The sequence below is a fragment of the Malaya genurostris genome, chromosome 3 (assembly GCF_030247185.1).
Source record: "Malaya genurostris strain Urasoe2022 chromosome 3, Malgen_1.1, whole genome shotgun sequence".
Classification (NCBI taxonomy): Eukaryota; Metazoa; Arthropoda; class Insecta; order Diptera; family Culicidae; genus Malaya; species Malaya genurostris.
In genome coordinates, this window is record NC_080572.1 from 115563862 (window position 1) to 115578311 (window position 14450).

At 39.3% G+C, this 14450-nt stretch overlaps 1 protein-coding gene across 4 annotated transcripts in view; it reads right to left on the reverse strand.

The window, feature by feature from the left end:
- LOC131438842 (F-box/LRR-repeat protein 16) overlaps nt 1–14450 on the reverse strand; it is a 105346-nt gene that overhangs the window by 8719 nt on the left and 82177 nt on the right. For all 4 annotated transcript variants that reach the window (XM_058609173.1, XM_058609176.1, XM_058609175.1 and 1 more), the window contains exon 5: nt 7862–8057. In XM_058609173.1, coding sequence (XP_058465156.1) covers nt 7862–8057 — 196 coding nt within the window. The remainder of the gene's footprint in view (nt 1–7861; nt 8058–14450) is intronic.

Sequence of the window (14450 nt, forward strand, 5' to 3'; positions counted from 1 at the left end):
TTTTAATATGTCAGTAAGAATAGATGCCCTGTGATCCAAATTTCCAGTCAACTGTGTACAACCCAAGCTTCTTGATACAAGTCGAGATAGGGTTTGCTTTGAATAGTTTTTCCAACACTTGATTTTCACCGTATCTTCCTCATTTCTAGAGCTACTCATTACGGAAATTGCAATTGTTTCATGATCTGAAATCTTGCAATCGGATTCCACATTTGAATAAACACCGTCGAAATTGGAATACACGTGATCTATCAATGTTTTACTGTATCTCGAAATTCTTGTAAATTCATTCACAGTTTGCTTCAAATTGAAGAATTCTGCTAACTGTTTCAATCGAGTCGAACCTTGATCACTGAGCCAATCGATATTAAAATCTCCAGTAATAATATTTAGTTTACCAAAATCTACGAAATTCTCCCACCAGTTTTCTAGAATTTCCAGAAACTGGCGATCGCTTGAACTTGGAGAGTGGTAAACAACTCCATAATTTCCCATCTGCATGCCTCTTTCAACTGATATACCCAAGAACCAATTATTTCCAACTGCTTCGTTTGATTGAATGCTGAATTTAATTGATTCTCTGGCGTAAATTGCAACTCCACCCGTGTGCCTGGAATGGGACAAACAAAAAGCAACAGTGTAACCCGGAACACTGAACTGATCGAAAGCGTCAGAATCAACAATATGTGTTTCTGAGAGCAAAACCAATGAAGGATGTCTATCCTCTATAAGATGACGCAATGCGACATAATTAGAAGACAAACCGGCCATGTTCAAATACAAAATATCTGAATGCCTCTCACTGATTAGTTGCTATTCCATTGACATAATGTTGTTCTTTTTCGTTTCAAGCAATCTCAAACATACAGGACACTGCTTACTAAATGCTGGATGGTGAATGTCTAAATTCAATTTCCTTTCTTTGTTCATTTTCAGACAATTAACGCATTTGAATTCAGTTGAAGAACACTCAGATGTTCTATGTGCGGAATTACATTTAGAACAATTTTCACTGTTCAAACATTCGGTGCTCTTGTGACCAAACTCACCACACCTGAAACAGCGCAATACGTTAAACGACTCGAAAACCGAACACCTATCCCAGCCGACGCAAACCTTGCCGGCTGCCATCAAGCTGGAATAAGTATTCTTATTAACCTCAATTATAACACTATATTTGTTATATTTGAAGCGTGGATTCTCAAAGTCAGCAACAACTTTTACATCTTCAATCGAAATTTCCTGATTTTGACTTTTCAATAGGTCATGACAATTTTCATATATCTTTAAAAATCACCATAGGGGGGAGTACATGAAATTTTCGAAATCGAAAAAAAATTTTTGATGCCAAAAGGCTTAGAATTGCATGAAACGTCGAGATTTATGGCGTTTTCGTTTTTAATTTGCACTACACCGGTGCAGTGCTACACTGAGGCATGAATAAACGAACAAAAATGACGAAAACATAAACAGTAACCATTGACTACAATAAACGTGGAATCGCACAGAGCTACACCAAACTTTTGATGAGTGCTACACCAGTGGTATCGGTGCAGAAAAAGTGTAGCACTGGTGTAGTGCAATTGGCAAAAACGAACGGTTTCAGTGCAGCTTTCGCTACACCAGTGTAGTGCAATTTAAAAACGAAAACGACATTAGTGTCATCTCGAAAAAAAATTTTTTTGAAAAAATCGACTTTTTGGGACTTAGAAAAAATATGAAAATTTTTCTAAGTCCCAGAAAGTTGATTTTTTCAAAAAAATTTTTTTTTGAGATGACACTAAATTTCGATGTTTTATGCAGTTTTAAGAGTTTTGGCATCAAAAAAAATTTTCGATTTTGGAAATTTCATGTACTCCCCCCTATGGTGCTTTTTCAAGATCGATAATTGTCAAACCTTTACCACCGGGCAGCACCCCTTAAGCATGTCCGATTTAGGTCAAATTTTGCATGAAGGCTTTTTTCGAGGTGCTTAAACTTTTGAGCACTAGAACTTTACGAAAATAGAGTTGATCCCAAAATTTTGGCACCCTTATATATACAAGAGCGGTAAAAATCAACGTGTTTTGTCGGTTACGTCACTTATACCATCATATATCTGGAACCAAAAGTCACAACCATTTGATCTTCGAACTTGATCAACGGCCCGACAGTAGCTTTCAAACGAGTCCAAGTTTGTTAAAATCGGATCAGCCATCTCTGAGAAAATTGAGCGCGTTCAAATACAACGCTTTTTGTCGGTTACGTCACTTATACAATCATATCTCCGGAACCAAAAGTCACAGCCATTTGATCTTCGAACTTGATCAATGGCCCGCCAGTAGCTTTCAAACGAGTCCAAGTTTGTTCAAATCGGTTCAGCCATCTCTGAGAAAATTGAGCGCGTTCAAATACAACGCTTTTTGTCGGTTACGTCACTTATACAATCATATCTCCGGAACCAAAAGTCACAGCCATTTTATCTTCGAACTTGATCAATGCCCCGATAGTAGCTTTCAAACGAGCCCAAGTTTGTTAAAATCGGTTGAGCCATCTCTGAGAAAATTGAGCGCGTTCAAATATCTTCGAAAAGTGCACACACATACACACACACATACACACACACACACATACACACACATACACACACACACACACAGACATTTTCCGATCTCGTCGAGCTGAGTCGAATGGTATATAACACTATGGGTCTCCGAGGCTCCGTTCGAAAGTCGGTTTTTCCAGCAATTCTAATACCTTTCTCTAGAGAAAGGCAAAACCCTTCTTAGTCCACTTAGTGGAATTTTCATATATCTTTAAAAATCACCATAGGGGGGAGTACATGAAATTTTCGAAATCGAAAAAAAATTTTTGATGCCAAAAGGCTTAGAATTGCATGAAACGTCGAGATTTAGTGTCATCTCGAAAAAAAATTTTTTTGAAAAAATCGACTTTTTGGGACTTAGAAAAAATATGAAAATTTTTCTAAGTCCCAGAAAGTTGATTTTTTCAAAAAAATTTTTTTTTGAGATGACACTAAATTTCGATGTTTTATGCAGTTTTAAGAGTTTTGGCATCAAAAAAAATTTTCGATTTTGGAAATTTCATGTACTCCCCCCTATGGTGCTTTTTCAAGATCGATAATTGTCAAACCTTTACCACCGGGCAGCACCCCTTAAGCATGTCCGATTTAGGTCAAATTTTGCATGAAGGCTTTTTTCGAGGTGCTTAAACTTTTGAGCACTAGAACTTTACGAAAATAGAGTTGATCCCAAAATTTTGGCACCCTTATATATACAAGAGCGGTAAAAATCAACGTGTTTTGTCGGTTACGTCACTTATACCATCATATATCTGGAACCAAAAGTCACAACCATTTGATCTTCGAACTTGATCAACGGCCCGACAGTAGCTTTCAAACGAGTCCAAGTTTGTTAAAATCGGATCAGCCATCTCTGAGAAAATTGAGCGCGTTCAAATACAACGCTTTTTGTCGGTTACGTCACTTATACAATCATATCTCCGGAACCAAAAGTCACAGCCATTTGATCTTCGAACTTGATCAATGGCCCGCCAGTAGCTTTCAAACGAGTCCAAGTTTGTTCAAATCGGTTCAGCCATCTCTGAGAAAATTGAGCGCGTTCAAATACAACGCTTTTTGTCGGTTACGTCACTTATACAATCATATCTCCGGAACCAAAAGTCACAGCCATTTTATCTTCGAACTTGATCAATGCCCCGATAGTAGCTTTCAAACGAGCCCAAGTTTGTTAAAATCGGTTGAGCCATCTCTGAGAAAATTGAGCGCGTTCAAATATCTTCGAAAAGTGCACACACATACACACACACACATACACACACACATACACACAGACATTTTCCGATCTCGTCGAGCTGAGTCGAATGGTATATAACACTATGGGTCTCCGAGGCTCCGTTCGAAAGTCGGTTTTCCAGCAATTCTAATACCTTTCTATAGAGAAAGGCAAAACCCTTCTTAGTCCACTTAGTGGAATTTTCATATATCTTTAAAAATCACCATAGGGGGGAGTACATGAAATTTTCGAAATTTTTGATGCCAAAAGGCTTAGAATTGCATGAAACGTCGAGATTTAGTGTCATCTCGAAAAAAATTTTTTTTGAAAAAATCGACTTTTTGGGACTTAGAAAAAATAGTCCCAGTTTCTAAGTTTGGGACTTAGAAAAAAAAAAGTCCCAGAAAGTTGATTTTTTCAAAAAAATTTTTTTTTGAGATGACACTTTTCATGCCATAAAATGAGAGGACGAAGGTATGCCATAAAATGAGACAAACCTAGGCCAAACTCTTCTACTCTTATTGATGTCAGCTTTCATTCTCACGCACTTTCTAGCAACGTGTCTTGGGCTTTCATTTCCAACTGGCATTTTCAGCTGCCATCTACCACATTTCCACTCAGCCTACAATTATTGATAGGATGAGTGTCTAACAAATAACACCTTTTTTATGCTCCGGTAGAGTTCGGCTTTCACATTCGTTTAAGACCGGTAGACGCTATGTTTTATGCTATGTACCTGACATAAGGGCTCTTTTCATTGGCATGCACTAGTTCATAAGGAAAACTCATCCATTCCGAAGTTGTTAAAGAATCCATTTGGTTCAAGAGTCTATCGTTTATATACCTATCTAGTTATGTACTTTTCAATTAAATAATTCAATTTTAAAGCTAAGTCAATTAAGTTCGATTATCTAGGCAAAAATGCCGTTAGCAATTTATACAACACACCAACGAAATTACGACGAGCTGTTCTTGTCTGCAAGAAATAGTCTGGAAAAGCACACATGCATGATACTTTGAAGGAAAATTTGATATTTGATTCAATTACTTGTTCTCAGTGTGCTTCCTAGTCCATTTGCCAGTTATTATTTGCTACAAAGTCATAAAAGTTATTGTCTGTGATACAAGATTTTAGGCTTTGAAATAGAAAGGAAGGCAGAAGGCTAGAGAACCGGGTATGTAGTACAGCATGTTTACATGTATGCATCAAACTAATTTTTTCCCATTAATTACTAACGATTTATTAATTTTAGTTGGTTTGACGTAAAGTCGCCATAACTAAGTTCAGTTTCTGCAATGACTGAGTGGAAACATATATATATATTCCTGGATAAAAACATGCATGCACGGCGTTATGTTTTAAAATATGAAGGTTTCGAATATGAATTAAATCAAATGATGTGATGATTTTTCCTTCGACTTCTAGTATAGAAGTTGTTGCTTGTCAAATAAACATTAAAGGAAAGGACATTTGCATTGCTTCGGTATATATTCCTCCAAGAGCTCAAGTTGGACAACGACAGCTTAATGAAATTGTCGAAGCCCTTCCTGCTCCACGTTTGATTTTAGGAGATTTCAATTCGCACGGAATGATGTGGGGTTCCGTTTACAATGATAGCAGATCATCTCTAATATATAATATTTGCGACAATTTTAGCATGACGGTACTAAATATGGGTAGCATGACACGGATCCCAAGACCTCCTGCACGTCCAAGTGCATTAGATTTATCTCTGTGCTCGACTTCAATTCGACTAGATTGCACCTGGAAAGTATTTCCTGATTTACATGGTAGCGATCATTTACCAATCATCATCTCAATTAGCAGTAACAAAGGCATTGCTAATTCAGTTAATATTCCATATGATTTGACAAAAAATATTGACTGGATTAAATACCAAAGTAATATTTCAAGTGTCTTAACTTCAATGGAAGAGCTCCCCCCACTTGAAGAATATGACTTACTCGTTTGTTCGATTCTGGAGGCCGCAGAACAAGCCCAAACCAAACGATTTCTTGGTCCATCGTCTAACAGAAGGCCTCCAAACCCTTGGTGGGACAAAGAGTGCTCAGATGCTAAGCACGCGAAACAAAATGCTTTCAAGACGTTTTTAAAACGAGGAGGAGGAACTCCTCAGAATTTTGAAAATTTCTTGACTTTAGAAACCAAGTACAAGAGCATACTTCGGGCCAAGAAATGTAGCTATTGGAGACATTTTGTCGAAGGTTTGTCAAGAGAAACCTTAATGAGCACTCTTTGGAATACGGCCAGACGAATGAGGAATCGTAACGTAGGAAATGAGAGTGAGGAATACTCGAATCGATGGATATTTGATTTTGCGAGGAAAGTTTGTCCAGATTCTGTTCCTACGCATAGCATTATAAGAAAATCTTTTCCAAATAATGGGTCCATTGATAGCCCCTTTTCAATGATGGATTTTTCCATAGCACTCAGTCTTGTAACAATAACGCTCCTGGGTTGGACAGAATTAAATTCAACTTGGTGAAGAATCTGCCCGACCTCGCAAAAAGACGTTTGTTGGAATTGTTTAACAAGTTTCTTGAGCAAAATATTGTTCCACCTGACTGGAGGCAAGTGAAAGTTATCGCCATTCAAAAACCGGGGAAACCAGCTTCCAATCACAACTCATATAGACCCATTGCGATGTTGTCCTGCATCAGAAAATTGTTCGAAAAAATTATTCTACGACGTCTCGACACTTGGGTTGAGACGAACGGGTTGTTGTCTGATACTTAGTTTGGCTTCCGTAGAAATAAAGGGACGAATGACTGCCTTGCATTACTTTCGTCTGACATCCAAATTGCTCTCGCTCAGAAGCAACAAATGGCATCTGTATTTTTGGACATTAAAGGAGCATTTGATTCAGTTTCCATTGATGTTCTTTCGGACAAGCTCCACCAACATGGACTTCCAGCGGTTATAAATAATTATTTGCACAACCTTTTGTCAGAGAAATGCATGCATTTTTCACATGGCGATTTGGCAACATTCAGAATTAGCTACATGGGTCTACCGCAAGGATCATGCCTCAGTCCGCTCCTTTATAATTTTTACGTGAATGACATTGACAGCTGTCTAGTAACCCCATGTACACTAAGACAATTGGCAGATGATGGCGTGGTTTCAGTTACTGGACCCAAAGCTATTGATCTGCAAAAACCATTGCAAGATACCTTAGATAACTTGTCCGTTTGGGCTGTTCATCTGGGTATCGAATTCTCTGCGGAGAAAACAGAGCTGGTCGTCTTTTCACGAAAGCATGATCCCGCGCAGCTTCAGCTTCATATGATGGGAAGAATGATCCAACAGGTTTTGACTTTCAAATACCTTGGGGTGTGGTTTGATTCCAAATGCACGTGGGGAGGACACATTAGGTTTCTGATAACAAAATGCCAAGAACAACTGTCACTGAAACGGCGATGACAATTCGTTAGGCATTGTACACACTCACTTTAAAGGCATTATCATCTATGTATTTTGACCAGCCTCAGCCGGTACAGCCACCTATCGGAAAACGGCGGAAGCAAAGTTGTACATCTGATATTTAAAATCTTATGTTGTCAAGTTTCTATCAGTTGTTGGATGAAACAACACAATTATGAAAGGAATGTACCTCAGTATGAAATAAATATCTTCAGTAGCTCTTGGTTCTCAATGTCTGCTTCTTGCCTTACCATTACTCTATTAAGCAATCTCTCACATCACTTGAGGAAGAGGGTTCAAAGTGATATACGGGTAGAAAATCGGAGTTACGAGCTCTGAAAGATATACACTTCTCAAGTAACGCATTTTCGGATCATGATTAATTTTCATGGGAAAAGACTTATTGTTCATGGTTTCATGGTAAGTTAGAATGCTTGATGTCATGATTATTTAATCATAACAGCAGTAACGGATTTCTTTCCGTGTATGTATTTGTGAGATTTTTTCGTCGAATCATAAAATACAAAACAAGATATTTGATGGGAACATTGTTTCAATGACGATAAAACTATGCAAATAAGTTGAAAATGCTCAAATAACGATCAAATTCATGACAACTTACCGATCGAGAGTCAGTTCCTCTAATTGGTTTAGATCACAGGCAATGTACTCGAGAGCGGCATCTGTTATTCTGGGACACCACGAAAGATCAAGGGCACGAAGCTTCTGCAAGTTTTCTGCTATCAGCTCTACTCCGTCATCCGTTACCTTGCTGCATCCTGATAGCGATAATACTGTTAGATGAGGCAGCGAATGTACTGAAATAATATAAGCTAGATGAATAAGTTTATCATATATGTAGTAAAGTACAGGATTGCATATACGTAGAACATTGAATCAATTATGTAAACGGATAAAATTATTACGAGCTTCGTCTGCAATGCGCTAACTTAAAGTGCCTTCTGAATATACTTTCTGCTATGGAATTAAACAATCATTAACAGGAACTTCACCCGAAAACAAACAAACACTAACGGGAACTATACCCGAAAACAAAGTAACAAAGAACAGTTCCTTAATTTCTGTTTGAGCTGTTAGTAGAATATTCTCACTAATAGTACTGTTGTTGTACCGTTGAGTTCCACTATGTCACGTTATTACACTCTCACAAAGTCACTATTTTCACAGTCACTATTTTTACGAAAGTGTATCAAATGTATACTGATACGTATTTCGGAATATTACTTACATCCTTCTTCAGTGTATCGGTTTTATAAGTTTATTGAATGCTGCAGTGAAGTTCCTTTTATACAAACGTAAGTAGATAGAAACGTATTTAGGTAAACCACAAAAGGAACAAAAAAAAATTGAAAAGGAAAAAAAAGGTAACAGAAAAACTGTAAGAGTTAAGTGTTTTCTATGTGTGTTTTTATCTTGGATATTGGTAGTAACTGGAAAAGCCAAGAAGATCTATTCCCTTGGTCTCGGTTTAATAAAGAGATGGAGTTATTTTTGAATATTTCTAAACTTTCTGCTGAATCTAATTTCCATGGATTGGAAATTTGTCTTAAGATTTTTATGTCATTAGTAGTGAGTTCATGATCTTCAAAAAAGGCATGTTCTGCTACTTTTGACTTGATGTGATGTGGTAGTCCCTTTTCCAATTCGTCGCTATTTCTGAGATATGTTCCTTGAAATGAAAGTCTAGTGTTCTCTTTGTTTGTCCGATATTTATTTAATCGCAATGAGGACACGAGATTTAGTATACCCCATACATTTTCAAATTCTCTGTAGGATCTTGTCATGTAGGACCGATATTTTAGCCAAACGTGGTGCTATTGAGGGTGAAATTTATGAGAGACCGATTGCTTTCAACGAATTCTATAACGCGTCTCGCCAAAGAACACGTGCCAGCTGGCAAGCTTCTTGGGATAAAGATGATCTGGGTCGGTGGATGCACTCACGTGTTCCTAAAATATCGACAAAGGCATAGTTCAGGGGACTGGATGTGAGTAGGAACTTCATTCGTGTGATGTCCAGACTCATGTCCAATCACTACATTCACATCTCCTTCGAATTGGACTTTCCGAGACTAGTCATTGTGCTTGTGGCGAAGGTTACCGCGATATTGACCATGTCGTTTGGAGATGCGTGGAGTATCGTGATGTCAGATCTCGGCCGGCTGCTCGGCCATCCATGGAAGTTGACCATCAATGTCAACTTCCCTCTCTGAGCAGCCTAGATAGCCGTGTAGTGTCGGTAGCGGTTTCCCAACTGGCTAAGAATAACGCTACGGTCCACCTGTACCGGTGGTATAAATCCACCAAACAGGTAAGCCGTGTGGTATCCGGCGGAATTATTTTTTTTACCAAGAATTGATCCACTGGTTTCCTGTTCCATGTCGTAAAAGGCCACAAAAATAGGAACTCCTAAGTCAAGGTGTATTTCCGTGCCGATGGCTGAATGGCTGCAGGAGGTTAAACAATGCAGTCGTGAACGGAATATCTTGGGATTTTCCCTTACTGTGTTAAGCGAAGCTCTGGCACAGTGGACGACTTCTTTCTTTGCAACTCGTGGGATTTAAATGATTAAAACATTTAAAAAAATCCTTACATGGTTCGCTATAGGCGATTATAAGCCAATATATTTGGTTTCTTCTAGTTGTTGTACGATAAGTGCTGGAGGTGGAATGTTCGTTACTCTAATTGATAATGATTGGAGTGGCACAAATCAATCTTCAGCATAAACGTACAGCAACTATGAATCTATCCAGACTTCTGCAAGAAGGTAAAGCTTCTATAGCTTTGGTTCAAGAACCGTATTTCCAAAAGGGAAACTTCTACGTTGGAAAATTGTTAAACCCAGTCTTTCTTGCTTTCAACAAGACCGGTATGACTAATCCACGTGAAATGCCTCGAGCATGCATACTTGCAAATAGTGCTCTCGATGTTTCTCTCATATCGGAGCTCACAACTCGGGATATTTGTGCTGTCACAGTTGGTATGACTACTGATGGCATAGACAGGAAATATGTCTATTGTTCGGCATATTTGCCGCATAACCAACCTTCGCCAAGCGATGACTTCAAAAAGGTTGTATCATACTGCTGCAAAAGTGATTTACCACTTGTAATCGGCAGTGACATAAATGCTCACCATATCATTTGGGGCAGCACAGATATAAATTCGAGAGGCTCTGATATGATGGAATTTGTGAGCAGTACAAACCTGCACATAGTCAATGCAGGAAACCGTCCAACTTTTGCGAGAGCTGGAAGAGAGGAGGTTTTGGACGTAACTCTCTGCTCTCATAGAATTGCGCATGAGTTGGTGAATTGGCTCGTCTCCGATGAGCTCGAACCTTCGTTGTCTGATCATAAGGACATCTTCTTTGATCATTCAAACGTTAAATTTGATATTATCACATATCGTAATCCCAAATCTACAAACTGGGACCTCTATGAAGAGGGTTTGGCGACTAGATTTTACGGGTACCAACCAACAATTGAAACCCCAATTGATTTGGAAAATGTTGTCGACGAGACAAATTCACTCATAGTTGCAGCATATGAAGAGGCTTGTCCACTTCGGATTGTGCGAGCTACTAGAGGAACTCCTTGGTGGAATGCTGAACTTGCTAGACTAAGGAAACTATGCAGAAGAGCTTGGAACCACCGACGCAGAGATGGATCGGAGGCATTCGTGTCGGCTCGAAGGGCTTACAAAAATGCTCTTCGATCGTCTGAGCGAAGTGGTTGGAAAAGCCTCTGCACAAATGTCTCTAGTCTCAACGAGGCTAGCAGATTAAATAAGTTACTTTCGAAGTCTAAGGACTTTAATGTCAGTTTCTTAAGAACTTCAGATGGTGAACACTTGTCTGAAGAAGGTGATGTACTTCACTATCTTTTTAACACTCACTTTCCAGGATGTATGGATCCATCACCGACAGCTCTTCCCGAGACTTTTTCAGGTAGTTACGATTCTTGGGCCCTTGCTCGAAGCGTTGTGACGATTGAATCGGTCAAATGGGCAGTTGAGAGTTTTGCTCCGTACAAGTCTCCTGGAAAGGATGGAGTTTTCCCAGTGTTACTGCAGAAAGGGTATGAACATTTCAAACATGTTTTGAAGAAAATACTTACTTTTAGTCTTGCGACAGGATACATTCCAAGAGCTTGGCAGGAAATAATTGTCAAATTTATTCCCAAAGGCGGTCGCGACACTTATGAGGAAGCGAAGAGTTTCAGGCCTATCAGTCTAAGCTCATTTCTTCTTAAAACAGTGGAACGCATAGTAGATCACTATATCAGGAATGTTAGTTTGGGCGTGCATCCGCTACATGGAATGCAACATGCTTACCAGCGTGGAAAGTCCACTACAACCCTGTTACATGATGTTGTGTACAACATTGAAAAAGCTTTCTCACAAAAGCAATCTTGCTTGGGAGTTTTCCTAGACATTGAAGGTGCCTTTGATAACGTGTCTTTCAATTCAATTCTGGAAGCAGCCCGTGGTCATGGCATACCTTCAAGTATCACAAATTGGATACACGCAATGCTTAGCAATCGACTTCTTTGTTCATCGCTTCGGCAAGCAGAGATTAGAAAGCTGAGTGTCCGTGGGTGTCCTCAAGGTGGTGTACTATCCCCACTTTTATGGAACCTAGTCGCTGATGGTTTGTTAAGGAAACTTAATAACCTTGGATTTCCGACTTACGGTTTTGCCGACGATTATCATATATTGATGACCGGTATAAGCATTAGCACTCTCTTTGATTTAATGCAGCAAGCCCTGCGATCTGTTGAACAATGGTGTTGTCAGGTTGGATTATCTGTAAATCCGGGCAAAACATCAATGGTGCTTTTCACTCATCGTAGGATAATCACAGGAGCTCGTCCGTTGCAGTTCTTTGGTTCAGAGGTGACTGTGGTCGAACAAGTTAAATACGTCGGGGTTATTCTTGACTCAAAACTGAATTGGTCTGCTCACATTGACTTCAGAATTAAAAGAGCTTGCATGGCTTTCGGCCAATGCAGACGAGCTTTTGGAAAATCATGGGGACTCAAACCCAGATATATTCATTGGATCTACACAACTATTGTAAGACCAATTTTAGCATATGGATGTCTTGTATGGTGGCAGAAAGGAGAAGTCGCGACAGTTCAGTCAAAGCTAAATCATCTCCAAAGGATGGTCCTAATGGCGATGACAGGAGCATTCACGACAACTCCTACTGCTGCTCTAGAGGCGCTACTGTGTATTATACCACTACATGTGTTCCTAAAACAAGAAGCATTATCTTGTGCATACCGTCTTAGGGTTACAGGGCTTTGGAACAGTAACCCATTAGATTATGCTACCAGCCACACTCGCTTGTGGTCTCAAATGGTTACGTGGGATGAGTATTTACTCGCTCCTAGTGACCTAACGCTCACATGCAGTTTTCCCTTCAAAACATTCAATGTGAGCTATCCTCTTCGTGAGGAATGGTTGTCTGGAACGACAACTTGATGAACACATAGTTTGTTATACGGACGGTTCTCTGTTGAATGGTCGTGCTGGTGCTGGTGTCTACTGTCGTGAAATGAGGCTGCAGCAGTCTCATTCACTTGGTAGATACTGTACTGTGTTCCTAGCAGAAATCTTCGCGATTCTGTGTGGAGTACAATCGGCACTTCAGCAGAGGATCTGTGGTAAGCGAATTTATTTTTGTTCCGACAGTCAGGCAGCCTTAAAAGCACTCAGTTCGAATGACTCACGGTCGAATCTAGTGATCGCATGCCGAACTCAAATTGAAGACCTCAGCATTTCAAATGCTGTTTACTTCTTATGGGTACCCGGCCATTCTGGTATTACTGGAAATGAATGGGCTGATGAGTTGGCAAGAGCTGGTGCAACGAATGATTTCGTTGGTCCTGAACCAGCTTTACCACTTTCAACTAGTTGGATAAAGCACAAGATTCGTTCTTGGGCTGCATCCAAACATGCCAGCTACTGGCGCAGCTTGCAAACTTGCGCTCAGACAAAAGCATTTCTACCAGATTTAAATATGAAAATGTCAAAGTGTCTACTGCATTTCTCCAAGCATCATTGCAGTATTCTGGTCAGAGCTCTGACTGGACATTGCAAACTCAATTATCACATGGCTACTATTCAACGTGCTGAGTATTATTCGTGTGATTTGTGTGAATGCGATTATGGTACTTCATATCATCTGATATGTAACTGTCCCGCATTGACGCAGCTACGTATCCGGGTTTTTGGTTTTCCATACATGGTTGAGTCTGTGTATGCGGAGCTAAAATTGAAGGATATTCTCTCGTTTCTCACCCAATGTGGTAAGGAGCTATAGTCAGAAGGGTTCATCGTTCTTCCTGAAGTGAATGAATCCCTTCTGTATTCACCTTAAATAGGGTTTAGCAGATTGTTTGGCATCCTTTGGGGGGTACCGAATTTACTTCTGCTCGTACATACTGCGAATCGTTCTGCATTCTTCCGGGAGTGCAGAATGGTGTCGCTTTTGTAAGATCTCTAAATCCTCTCGGGGGTTGGAGGTTTTATTAACAGCAGACTGTTCGGGACCTCGTAGAGGTTCAGAATTTACTTCTGCTTTTATGTGTTTTTGTGTCGTCAATTTTTCCCATCCTCCTAGTCCAACCCTTACCATTTCCTTTCAATCCTTCCCTCTTATATATCGGGAAAATGATGCTAAAAACAAATTGATGGCAAGGCACGAATCTCCAAATATCAAGGGGAACGTGCCATTTGAGTCAATTTGTTCTGATTCCTGATTCCTGAACTAATAAATTCCTTGCGTACCCAAGGTAGTTTATCCAATGTCCCAGTTCGCGACATTCTTGCTTGTCGTGACGTTCCTTACATGAAACTTCTTTATTATTTCATTAAGTCCATTGGAGTTCCAATTTAAATTTTATTTTATGTTAGACTGTTTTCTCTTCCATGAGTTCAACCAATAGCCAGCTATCTTATATTAAATAAAAGTGATGAACTGATACAAACAAACCTGAAATAGTTATAAGATCATGTACAAAATAAATGTATTTCAGTGTTTAGAATAACTAATGAATAATACTAATATGATATTCGAAATGTATTAGGTTTAAAGTACTATGTATTGTGGATGCCACGGCGAAGAAAAACTTATGTATATTGCCTATGAAATAAACGTATCTATGGAAAAAAAATTTTAGGCTC